At 34.5% G+C, this 13,638-nt stretch overlaps 1 protein-coding gene across 1 annotated transcript in view; it reads left to right on the top strand.

Moving 5' to 3' along the window:
* Positions 1–13,638, top strand: part of LRPPRC (leucine rich pentatricopeptide repeat containing) — a 99,479-nt gene that overhangs the window by 19,219 nt on the left and 66,622 nt on the right. Inside the window, exons 8-13 of the mRNA XM_027555143.1 lie at positions 457–601; positions 915–1,060; positions 1,310–1,415; positions 1,497–1,604; positions 8,901–9,019; positions 10,480–10,573. Coding sequence (XP_027410944.1) covers positions 457–601; positions 915–1,060; positions 1,310–1,415; positions 1,497–1,604; positions 8,901–9,019; positions 10,480–10,573 — 718 coding nt within the window. The remainder of the gene's footprint in view (positions 1–456; positions 602–914; positions 1,061–1,309; positions 1,416–1,496; positions 1,605–8,900; positions 9,020–10,479; positions 10,574–13,638) is intronic.

Raw genomic sequence — 13,638 nt, 5'->3', positions numbered from 1 at the left:
TGTATATCTGTTTTTAATGATATCTCTTATAGATAGTCTTGAAGGAGAATTCTTACTGTAGTTCAGTACTTTGCTGCTGATGTAACAATTATTGCTGAAACAGAATATTTTCTGTTTTACAAAAGAAGTCTTAAACCTTTAGATGGTGTGTGTCCTCAGTCTCTCAGTTGTTTCTGGCTCTTTGTAACTCCATGGACTGTAGCCTGATAGGGTCCTCTGTCCATGGGATTTTCCAGGCAAGAATACTAGAGCGAGTTGCCATTTCCTACTCTAGGGGATCTTCCCGACCCAGGGATTGAACCCATGCCTCTTTGAGTCTCCTGCATTGGCAGGCAGGTTCTTTACCACTGTACCATATATATAAAATTTTAAAATCTTGGTATTTTAATTTATTTAGATTCAGTTTAAAAAATTTTGCATCTCACTTGTTCTTTTAATTTCTGGACCTTTCTTTAGACCCTGGAGAAAGTGGAGAAGTCTGATCTTTACCTTATGGATCGTGATTTATTGCAAATTATCTTGAGTTTCAGTAAAGCTGGGTATCCTCAATATGTCCCAGAAATTTTGGAAAAAATTACATATGAAAGAAGATATATTCCAGGTAGTTTTAAAGTTTTTATTTTCATAATTTTTCTAAAAATAAAACTATTTTTACATGACGGAATGGACATTCTCTAGCAATAGGGTATTGTGGTAGGTGAACATACGATTCTTTTAAAGCTTTAATAAACTGAAAACATTGAGTTAATGAATACATGGGAGTATTTTGATTTGGAAGTATTTATTATTTAGGCAGATAAATCCTTTTTGGTACTTGCAGTTCATAAGTTTGTCTTTTGATGTTGATATGAATGGGAAATCAGTAACAGATTTTGTTTAAATCAGTAACAAAAGATGTCTTTGTTTTTTTCCAGATACAATGAACCTCATTTTGCTTTTAGTCACTGAAAAATTGGAAGATACAGCATTGCAGATTTTATTAGCATGCCCTATATCAAGGGAAAGCAGTCTGAATGACTTTGGCAGTTTCTTTTTACGACACTGTGTCACTGTGAATACGGTATTCAAATAGTCCATTTTTACTTTGTAGACAGTGTAATCGGCAGTGAAATACGATTGTTTAAAATAGAAGAACATGAGACTAGATCAACTATTAATATAAATAGTAAGAAAGCTTTGTTTTTGTGTTGGAAGAGTTTTGGGCAGAAAGAGGATGAGGGGTTCACACTTTTCTTTTGTCTCAAAGGCAGAAGGTCAAATGGTAGGATATTTGCAGATTGAACTGACGTGTAGTGCCTTTCTTTTCTAGCCTCCAGAGCAGCTTAGAGACTACTGTAAGAAGCTAAAGGAAGCCCAGCTGCACACGTCGCCTTTGCAGTTCACACTCCAGTGTGCTTTAGTGGCTCAAAAATTCGGTACTGTATTCTCATAATTAGAACTCACATAAGCAAGTTTTGCTGAGGTAGCTTTGATATATTTTATGGTATCTCTTTCAGATTTGGCAAAAGTGCTGATGAAGGCTTTGAAGGAAGAAGGTTTTCCTATTAGAACTCATTATTTTTGGCCATTGCTAGTTGGACATCAGAAGGAGAAAAATGTTCAAGGTTTGGTTTTACCTTTTACAGATATAGTGGTTCAGATATCCAGTATAACAGTTTCTGTACACATTTAATTGAATTATTTGAGGAAACCTACTTATTAAACCTTATGAAGAAATAGAATTGGGTTAAGCCATGGTAAAGTATTAGGTAAAAGCTTAAAAGACAAACATAATGGATTTCTTTCATCTTAATTTCATTTCTTATTTCATCTCTAATCTTGGTATTCAAACTTGTGATTGTGGCTTTAAATAGTTCATCATTTTTAAGTTCTTCAAAAAACGCTTTAGTTCTTGGTTTTACATACATATAGTGTTTGAAATTAGTTTATCTAGCCTTATTAAAGTCAACGTTATATACCGTACAACTAGACCGTTTTCTTTCTGGACCAGTCTATTTTTCCTTTACTGAGCTGTTAAAATAATAGGAAAGGCAAGAGAACTTTTATTGCAAAATAAGTGCTCATGGCCTGACAGCCTACTGATTGAAGGACAGAAATGTTCAATCTTCCAGGTTCTTAAGTACGTTTAAGCATTTAGCATACTTTTCCCTGTACACATGGGATGTCTATAGGATATGAATAAGAATTGAACAAATATTAAATTTTAGAGCACAGTATCTAATTCCTTGGTTTGCATTATTGGTAATTCAGAAAGAGTAGTCTCATAAAAAGATGCTTTTAACAGAAGTACTTCCCCCTTGGGGAAACAAAAAATGGTCTTTTTCATTTTATCTTGCTGTATAATGTGCTTTAGAATGAGATGCAGGGTTGTTAGTATGACATTGGGTGACAAAGTGCACAAACAACAAAAAAGTGCTTTTAGCAGACTTTGATGTTGCAATTTTGTTTTAAATATATAGCTGTCTTCTGGTTTCAAGGAAATAGTGAAACAAGTCTTCCCTAATTGTTTCTGGCTCTAAAAGTATCTAAATCCTTTTTAGAAAAATCTTTGGGAAAACAATATGTTAGTTGATTAACTCTTTGCGTATCCTCCAGTTCTGAAAGCTCCAAGAGGTAACCTTTAACCTAGTCTTTTTGAACCACAGAAAATCGGCATCATTCCATGAAAATCCCTTGGGCATATTAGTATTGTCCATTGTACACAGATATGAAAATACTTTGAGTACTCCCGTTGAAACCTTTGTTTGTTCATCAGGTCAGTTTTTTTTCCTCAACCTATCACAGTATGTAGACTTGAATTGTTCACTACATTTTACTACTTAGTAAACATGAAAGAAGAATTCAGGTAATTTCTTTCCATAGTTGTATCTCAGACTAGTAGAAAAGTGGACTCTTGTCTCCCGGCCCTCTTTTCTTAGACTCTTTGGATCAAAGGTACCTTTTTGGAAGCTCCCATTATATTAATGAAGGAACTGAGAGCCCAGAGAGTCAGTGAATGGTCTTAGGTTCTACATGTAGTCGTCAGTGGTGCTTGGATTAGAACACAGTTTCTGTCCTCCTATTGTAAATACTCATTGCTAATACCTTAACAACTGCATATTTAGACATTGGTAAATATACTGTATTTATTTTCTAAAAATTCTTAGCTGTTGGTTAAAAATTAGGTATTGATTTTTGAATTAAGGACATTTTAAAAAAGTGGTACCAGTTATTTTAATCAATGAAGATTTTTAACTGGGAAAATAGGAAAACTGAGGAAGTTAGCCTGAGGGTACAAGAGATTGTCAGCTGGTTTATAGTTTTTAAAAACTCATTTCTCCCTTGAAAATAGTCCTGAAAACAAAGTATGTGTTCTACAGACTTTTCTTCATGTAACAGGTCAATGACTGTACATATTTTATATAGTTTCGTTCAATTCAGTCGCTCAGTCGGGTCCAACTCTTTGCGACCCCATGGACTGCAGCACGCCAGGCTTTCCAGTCCATCACCAACTCCCGGATCTTGCTCAGACTCACATCCATCAAGTCAGTGATGCCATCCAACCGTCTCAACCTCCGTTGTCCCCTTCTCCTCCTCCTGTCAATCTTTCCCAACATCAGGGTCTTTCCAGTGAGTCAGTTCTTTGCATCAGTTGGCCAAAGTATTGGAGCTTTAGTTCCTCCAATGAATATTCAGGACTGATTTCTTTTAGGATTGACTAGTTTGATCTCCTTGCAGTCCAAGGGACTCTCAAGAGTCTTCTCCAGCACCACAGTTGAAAAGCATCAATTCTCCAGCACCCTGTAAGATAAAGAAGTAACATTCTTAATAGTGCAGTGACTTTATCTTTTGGGGAATGTCATATGTAAACTGGTAGAAATAAATAGAAGAAAGTAATGGCTACAGAGATGGAGGATGTAGAGGAGTATTTTTCATAAGGAAAAAATAAAACTAGGAAATCAAAGAAAGGTATTCAGAGCTCAGATCAGACTGAACCAAGTTTTCAACTGTAGCATGATCAAACGTTTATTGAATAGAATTTTTCTGGCTGCAGATTTGGCCATCACCAAGCCCTAAAAAAGATTCTTATAGCGACTTCCTCATGGCTTATCTTGCTGGTGTTTCTCTGTGGCACAAATGGAAAAATCCTCTCTTAGAATTTTAGTGGACTGGCCCAAGTGAGAGGAAATAATGCAGAATGATTAAGGATCTACATGCCTTGGTATATTTTTAGAAACCTGAAAATAAGAATATAAAAGGTAAAATATGAAAGGAAAGGCTGGTATGAAAGCCTAAATACCAGTTGAGTAAAATGGTTGAGTAGAAGGTACTTTTTATTTTTCTAGTAAAATGCTTTCTGTTGAAAATCTAAACAAATGGAGATGCATCTGTGTCTGGTTTTATCGGAAGCAGTTTACTTTTTTTCCCCAAATGGCTTACAGTAAGTTTTTTTTTTTTTTAATTTGAACAAAATCTGTACTTTAGTTAACAATACTATATCACACATTAATTTCCTGTTTTTTTTTTCTTTTTTTAAAAACATAGTATTTTCTCTATAATCTCAGAATTGGATTAGAAGCTTCAAACCTTGTTCAGTTTTTTTGTTTTTAAAGATCACTAAGGTAATAAGTTTTCTAGACTTTGAGCAGTAATACTTGATGCCAGAATACATGGAACTGTATCAAAGTTTTCAGTGGATATAAATTAGAAATCTGGCATTCTGTTCATACTAAGTCAAACAAGTAGAATAAAAAAGAATCCTTATTTTAGGGGGTACTTTCTAAAAAATAAGAAATTCCCTCCTTGTAAAGTGAGTTCTCTGGGTAGAGTCTAAAATCATGTGGCATAAACAACCCTAGTCAGTGGGATTTATTCAGAAAACCCATGTATCTTTCCCAGTAGTTTGAAGTACTTTAATTCCTTTAAAACTTTTGAATGGAGACTTTCCTTTCGATTCATAAACTTTATTGTGCTTACATTTGAAATACTGTTTACTAGATCGTTTAGATTTTCTAAGTTCACAGAGGTTTGGGATCCTTGTTTATCTAAGTTAATATATGAATATTTTTTTAAAATGTGGATTGTATTTTTGAGGAAGATACATGTAGGTGTGTCAGATCAGTCACCTTTCTTACTGAGAAGTGTTTGCATCTTCCTGTCCGACTATAGTTACTGAAGTGAATATCCTTGACTGAACTCATCTGAGCAATGATGGGAATCCAGGTTTTCATAAAACTGCCTTAGTTTCAGTTGGAAAGATACATAAGTTAAAAATGCTACCAATGCAGGTCATCTAAACAGGCAGAATGCACTCTTCCTGACCTTAAAAGCATTATTAGAAGATTGAAGAATTAAGAGATTAAAATATATTTGAGGCATTGATGATGAGAAGTGTTTGTATAGGAATCTTCGGTCTGTAGTTAAGTTTGTTGACCTGTTTGCAAGAAAATGAAACAGTTATTTTATGCTATTAGAGTATTTTAAGACAGCTAAAAATATTTTAGTTGTTGTTACTATTAACATTTGTTTAGTATTTTTAGGGTTTCACACAGATTTTAGTTTTAGTGACCACCCTGAGAAGTATAATATGGAGCTTTATTATCATTCCTGAGTCCAAAAGGACTTGATCTTAGGTCCTTCTGATTGGAGGGGAAAGTGTAGGTTTTTCCTTTTTTGTAGTATTTCAAGCACCTGCCTGCAGTTAGTAAACAGTGTTTCTATTTTAGGACATGTCTTTGACATTGAAGAAAATGCTTACTTTAACACTTTTGTTAAAATAAAGATTATTGGACTCCTGGAGGCATTTCCAACTTTATTTAAGTAGAGAAATCTATACTCTTCCCCTGAGTAGGCTGAGATGAAAGCCTTCTTAATATAGAACTTTATATACTGATCAGTTTAAACTGAGTTGCAATACTGGGATTCTTTTTGTTCAGTATGTTTTTTCAGATGTCCTCCATCTTCCTGTAGGCCTAGACCACAGGAATTTGTTCCATACCTGTGGGTAATATTTGCAGTTTTGATACTTTGTTTCCATCCATTTAATAGGCATGGACTCTTACAGGTCAGAAAATTGTTCTGTTTATTGAGTGCCTTGATGTATTGCCTTATTACATGGATGGTGGGTAGAAGGATCAAGTCAAATGTTACATGTTAAATTGTTGTTATATGTTAAAATGTCTAGAAGGCACAGTTTGGGTATATTGCCATTTCTAGTGTGTAAGCTAAGAAATTATTGCCCAGTAAAGTGGAGTTTTTCTGAATGTTGAGCTTTAAGCCAACTTTCTCACTCTCCTCTTTGACTTTCATCAAGAGGCTTTTTAGTTCCTCTTCACTTTCTGCCATAAGGATGGTATCATCTGCGTATCTGAGGTTATTGATATTTCTCCCAGCACTCTTGATTCCAGCTTGTGCTTTTTCCAGCCCAGCGTTTCTCATGATGGACTCTGCATATAAGTTAAATAAGCAGGGTGACAATATACATACTTGTCATACTTGACATACTCCTTTTCCTATTTGGAACCAGTCTGTTGTTCCATGTCCAGTTCTAACTGTTGCTTCCTGACCTGCATACAGATTTCTCAAGAGGCAGGTCAGGTGGTCTGGTATTCCCATCTCTTTCAGAATTTTCCACAATTTATTGTGATCCACACAGTCAAAGGCTTTGGCATAGTCAATAAAGCAGAAATAAAAAACTAAGGTCATGGCATCTGGTCCCATCACTTCATGGGAAATAGATTGGGAAACAGTGGAAACAGTGGCAGACTTTATTTTTTTGGGTTCCAAAATCACTGCAGATGGTGATTGCAGCCATGAAATTAAAAGACGCTTACTCCTTGGAAGGAAAGTTATGACCAACCTAGACAGCATATTCAAAAGCAGAGATGTTACTTTGCCAACAAAGGTCCGTCTAGTCAAGGCTGTGGTTTTTCCAGTGGTCATGTATGGATGTGAGAGTTGTACTGTGAAGAAAGCTGAGCTCTGAAGAATTGATGCCTTTGAACTGTGGTGTTGGAGAAGACTCTTGAGAGTCCCTTGGACTGTAAGGAGATCCAACCAGTCCATCCTAAAGGAGATCAGTCCTGGGTGTTCATTGGAAGGACTGATGCTGAAGCTGAAACTCCAGTACTTTGGCCACCTCATGCGAAGAGTTGACTCACTGGAAAAGACTCTGATGCTGGGAGGGATTGGGGGCAGGAGGAGAAGTGGACCACAGAGGATGAGGTGGCTGGATGGCATCACCAGCTCAGTGGACATGAGTTTGGGTGAACTCTGGGAATTGGTGATGGACAGGGAGGCCTTGAGTGCTGTGATTCATGGGGTTGCAAAGAGTCGGACACGACTGAACTGAACTGAACTGAAAGTGGAGTTACTCACAGTTACTCTGCCATTAAGTGCCAGGACCAGAGTTGAAAGCTAAGTCTCTTTAAACTGCAAACCTTGCTTTTGTTTTGTCACTTCACTGTAATGTCGTACCTGAAATTTAGAAATTTACTTTAAACCGTGGTCATGAAAGCAGTCATTACTGGCCAGAAGATACTTTGAGGACATTAGATTAGCACAGGTCTATTACTGGTAATTGTAAAGCAGCTATGTACTGCGCCAAGTGCTTAGTAATTTTTGCATATGAAGAAGAGCCCAGTGTGACTTGCCATTTTTATGATAGATATAAAGGTTGTTAGTACTAATTCCCAGGGAGTTGTTGGAGGAATAGCTTCAGATTTTTCTTGCAATTATTGTTTAGGCTTGTGTGTGCTGTATGGACCAACTTGACATGCATGTTCTCTTTAATCTATATGTAAGCACTTGCTTTGTCTTTTGGGGTTTTTTTCCTGTGTTGTTTTTACATCTTGAAAAATACATCTAATTAAGGTTTTGAAAATACTGGGTAATTTTAAATATAATGAACTGTTTAAATTTAAAAGGTTTTGATCCATAATCTGAATTTTGTCTAAAAAATGTGCAATATTCATAATGTAGTCAGACTTGTCTCTATATGCAAGTCTGTATTCAGTGAGAATTTATAGTCAAGTTTTGGTACTAGAATCTATTACATAAGAAACTTAAAGAAATATAGTTTTTATGTAGATAATACCATAAATCAAAAACAGGGATTTTTTTTAGGGGAAGTTTTAACAATGTGAAAGTAATAAAGCTAAAGAAGTAAATTCTAAAGAGAAAAATAAATGAGGTCTTTCTTAAACTATTGCTTCTGTCAAAGTAGGTAGCACCTGAATAGTTTGACAATATTCTAGAATTGTCTGATTTAAAAAAATGTTTGTACTATTTGAAGCTAACCATAGCTTTGGAAAACATGAACTGTCCTTTTGAGAAGTTAATAAAAGATGTTTTTATGAATGGGGGAAATGAAAGAACGAACAATTTACTAGACTTTTATAGTGTAAAATACAATGAGACTAGCTCATTAGAATCAATAATTCTTTCTTGTGTTATTAAATAAGAATTCACAGGGTAGTTATTAATAAGAATTCACAAGGAATTCTTTACATAAGTGCTTAACTTAAAAACTTTTGTCTTAAACAGATCTCTTCTCACCCCACTCCTCTAATCCCTTGTCTCTGATATTTATTCATGTCAAGTTTTATTTTGTAGATCCATCAGTGCTGTGTGATAGCAGTGATGTTTTATGATCTCTGTTCAGTTGGGATACTGGAAATTATTAAGCATCTGGCTTAATTGTTTTCATTTTTCTTATGAATTAATAGGGAGAGATGTAGGAAGGAGCAGTTTAATTTTTTTCATTTAGCATCTTATCACCCAGTTTTGTTCTTTCTCTTTCAGACAAACAAAATGCTGAGTACTTTTCCTGCATTAAAATTCAAATAGATGAACTGAACTTTGATCTTTTGTTAATGTATTCTCAGTTCTTCATCTCTGTGTTCTTAAATTTGATCTTACAGGTATAGTGGAAGTCCTGAAAGGAATGCATGAGATGGGAGTGACTCCTGATCAGGAGACGTACGTTAATTACGTGTTTCCGAGCTTTGATAGTATAGAGTCAGTTCGTGCTGTTCTGCAGGTGAGCACAGTGTGGCTCTAATTTCATAATTGAAGAGAGCATCTTCCCTCCCTAGTGTTTTGTGGTAACCAAGGAAAAAGTCACTGAGCCGAGTACTAAAATGGTCATGTTGGTATATAACTTTCTAAAGCTTTGTAAAAAATATTGGTGAGTGTAACACCTGTAAGGTTGTTAAACTTTAAAAAAACTTTAAAAGGGAAAATAACATTTGTCTTGTGTTGAAGAGAGAACGTGCCAATATCACACACAATTTAAATAAAACAATTTCACTCTAACCCCACTCTACAATGTAGCTGTACCTATGTTTTGAGTAGTACTTTTACTTCTCTATCAATTTTCATAATAAACTCTTAATAAATTTACTATTCCGGTTTTTTTTTTAATAATTTTTTGTTTGACCCCAAAGCTTTATTTTCCTACCAGATACTTCCTGTCCCCACCAGAATAAGCAAGACATTTATAAAAGGGCCTGTGAAAAATTGACTTGGATAGTGCACTAGCTCAGCAAATGGTTGCACTTTGATTTTCAGAATAAAGCACTGGGCAGTTAGGAACAACTCTGTAGAGTACACATACTTGAAGACGTAATGTTTTGCTCAGAAGACCTGTTTCTTAGGTGGTTATTCACATAATGCCTTTATTTTTCTATATTGTTAGCGTGTCTTTTCTTTTAAATAATTTCATAATTACAGTCCTCTTAAAGATACAGTTTATGTCTTGAGTGTCTTTAGCTTTCTTCCCTGAGTCCTTAACAGTGTATTTTGAGACTGTGCTATCCATATTTAACTGTTAAAAAATGCACTTAAAAAGGTAGTTTCCCCACATATTTCCCCAAAACCTACTCTTCTCACTTGGCACCTTTACATTATAGTATGTAATTCCACAAATTATTTTTTATGATTGAATGTCTTATTGTATAGATGTACCATAATTTATCTTTATTTCTTATTGTTGGTTAGTTGATTTTTAATATTGTGCTGTTATTATAAAGTGGTTCAGTAAATATGTTCAGGTGAATTTCAACTCATTTACTTAAATTATTAAATATGATATTGAGACAAGTAATTACCCATTTGGAGTTAAATAAAAATAAATTTGACCTGTACTTCATTATATGCCTTAAAATATCATCTTGGATCAATACATTCTTCGTTTTGGATTAGTACATTGTTGTAAATGAGAGAGTAGTTCTAATGTCTTCAGTGGTAAACTCTCCCTAGAAGGAAGGCACTCTAATAGTAACAGATTATGTAAATTTAAAGATAAACATTTAATTTAGGATGTTGAAACTCCATTCATAGCTTTTGCTAAAGTTTGGTTATTCAATTTATTTGTATTTTAGAAAATGATCTTTTAAAATAAAAGATCATTAGAGTTTCTGATATAAAGAAATGGGAAAACAGGAAATTTGAATATTTTAAGCTGAGGTATATTATCATTGAAATATGCTTTATCCCTAGGAAAACGGATGTCCACATGATGATAATGTGTTTTCTCAAGCTGAATTGAGAAGTAAAGCAGTAAATGGAAACTTAGATTATATTTTATCATTTAGTAAGTATGCAACATAAGGAGTAAACTTGGCGGGTGTTAATTTCTGTGACTTTTGAGAACATACAGGGTAGTCCATGCCCTCACTTCCTGCCTCGGGTAGTTCAGAGTAATTTCCATGAAAGGGAGGAAGTTTTTATAAGTTTTTTTGAAAATTATCCTGATAAGACGGTTTATGAATTGAAACTTAAAAATAATTTGGAAGTAGTTTTAAAATGTAAAGAACCTTGGAAGTAACATGGTGTTAGGTTGGAATGGGGACCTGAAAGGCTTGGATCTTATTTATAATAAACTGCTGATTATGGGATCAGAAACAAATCTCTCTACCATTCTTTTGTTTCAATTTCATGAAATGGGATTGTATTGCCTGTCTCTCTACCTTGTGGGAGTTGTGAAAATCCTCTGAGATGTGGTTTTTGAAAGTGTTTTCTAAACTAATGCTTATTATGGCCCTCAGTTATGTGAAGCCAGCTCCCCAGTCCTCATTAATGAAACACAGCAAATGTTTACTAAACACTTATAAATGGTAGGGTGCTTTACAGTGTTCATCACATATTAATAAAAGTCATACACTGGTAGATGAAGAGAGGCTTAGAGAGGTTAAATGATTTGGCCAAAGTTGGTGACTGAGTCAGACCAAGATCATCTAACTTTAACCTTATTATTATTATTTTTTTTTACTATCAGACATTTTAATTTTAATAAATTAGACATTTTTTAATTAAAAAATTTTAACATTATCTATGGCATTAACTTGACAGTGTTTCAGGTCTTGTGAAAAGACACCATTTAAAAACAAACATACAAACATCAACATCCAGCCCACTAAAATGTTAAAAGCTAAGCTTTGATTAACATGTATTCAAACTGTATAAATGGAAGCTTTGTGAAAACCAGATTGTTGGTACATAGTACCTGTGTCTACATTATTTAAAATAGAGCCTCTAATTCAAAATATGCCCAAATTGGATTTATTTTATTTTATGGTATTATTGTAAAGGGAAAGGTGAAATGTCAGTATGAAAAATGGTGATTGTTAGAGGTGTAGTTATTTGAGTGTAAGGTTGGGTATTAATGCAGGCTGCTATCCGAGTGTATTGATTTTGCCTTCCACTCTGTATAATATATAGATTTTTCATACTGACAAGTTGAAAACAGAAGCATTAACAGGAATCTGGGCACATAAGGTGAATACAAGAGAGATGCCTTTCCCTTTATCATACCATCCATTCCACTTCATTGTCAACCTCTTGATTTTTTTCAGACTTGTTTGTTGCTACGGAAACTAGATGCTTTCTGTCAGCAGTCTTCCAGCTGGCTGAAATGTTTCTGGTGACCTTTTTAATTAATAAAAGCTTGATAATAATCTGTAAAATACTAATTTGAATAGTTTAGAAATAACTTTTCAAGAGGTTGTTTATTAAATGTGAAAAAGAAAATTGCCATGAACTTAAAGACTACAGAAGATTTCAGCTCACTCCATGAGTGTCCTCCCTTTCCCTTGAATTACAGGTCTTTGAAGAGTGGTTAGTTCTGTAATTGCTGGTATTTGCTGTAGGCTGCTTGTAGAGAGGCACTTTTGGTTACTATAAGGAATAGCAAGTAGTAGCGAAAAGTAAATGGATTGTCTTTTTTGTAAATTGAGGTGTAATTGACATAAAATATTAGTTTCAGGCATTATAATATAGTAATTCAATATTTGTATGTATTGGAAAGTGATCACCAGAATAAGTCTAGTTAACATCCATCCCCATACATGGTTACGAAATTTTTTTTTCTTGTGATGAGGACTGAAGATCTCTTGGCAACTTTCACATACGAAATACAGTATTACCAACTGTAGTCACCATGCTGTATATTCCAACCCCCTGACTTATGAAATAGCTAATCTTGATCAAGTTTGTGGAATAGTAAGAACCATTTCTCCATTTGAGTTTGTAGGCATGGAAAATAACGTGATCAAGCGAAATTCAGGGTTACCCAAAAGCATGTGGTGCATCCACTTTCAAATTCCTGGAGCAACTAAATTCAGGTCATTTCAGAGACAGGTTTTAGAGTTAATGTCACATGAAACCACTGAGAAACTTGGGCTTCGTGTTCAAGGGATCTGACAGTTGGTCTCAAGTAATTCTCCTTATGTGTGTGGGTTAACTTTTTTTTTCATATTTAGAGAGATGAACAAATAATATTAAAACTTATGGTGACTTTTCCCATGAATTTTTAAAAAATCTTAACCAGGTATCTAAACTTAATTTATTAATTCTGTCTTCAGAATTTGCCTCCACAGTGGGTTCCTGCCTGTTATAATTCTGTCCCTCTTGAATCTTTTGTAGCCACTTTACATATGTACTGAAAAGATGAAAACAATTACTTATAACATGGCACCATTTTATGTATTTATTTTATATAAAATAACTTCAGGAGATGCCCGCCATGATTCTGTCCCATGCTTGTTATGACAAGGGTTATGTGGGGCGTCAGGTTTTATGCATTAAAGCCTGATCTTACACTAAGGCAAATTAGGCTTAGACTGTCAGCATTGAAACATGCGAGGTTTCACTGAAACGTGCCTGTTAAATGCCAAAATGAATAGTAGAGGAAATAAAATCATCAGAAAAGTGAAAGATCAGTATAAATCAGTTATTTAACAGAGATCAGGAGGTTATTATGGCTTTAGGTTGTCACTCTTGCATGAATGCAGATTATAGATCATAGTGAAAAGTAGAATGAGGAAATGTGAATGGTTCAACATAATCCTACACAACTCTCAGGAAAGAGCATCCCCTCCCCACCGCATCTTCTGTTTTTAAAAGGTGGTGACACTCTCTCCCTTCATAGTGCCATGTTGTCCGATAACATACAGTCTTGGTATATGTACCAGGCTGACTTTGAGTACACTGTTAGGTTAGTTAATGTAGTTATACAGAAGAATATTTATAAATTCATTAGTTGTATAGATTTATGTAAATGAGGTAAAATATTTTAAAAAGATAGCTTATATTGCCAATATGTATTACTGCAATTTTCTAATTAACTTTGTATCAAAATTTTTCCATTTTTAAAATAAT

The sequence above is a fragment of the Bos indicus x Bos taurus genome, chromosome 11 (assembly GCF_003369695.1).
Source record: "Bos indicus x Bos taurus breed Angus x Brahman F1 hybrid chromosome 11, Bos_hybrid_MaternalHap_v2.0, whole genome shotgun sequence".
Taxonomy (NCBI): Eukaryota; Metazoa; Chordata; class Mammalia; order Artiodactyla; family Bovidae; genus Bos; species Bos indicus x Bos taurus.
The sequence above is the reverse complement of the archived record's forward strand: the minus strand, read 5'-3'. Positions and strand labels throughout refer to the sequence as shown.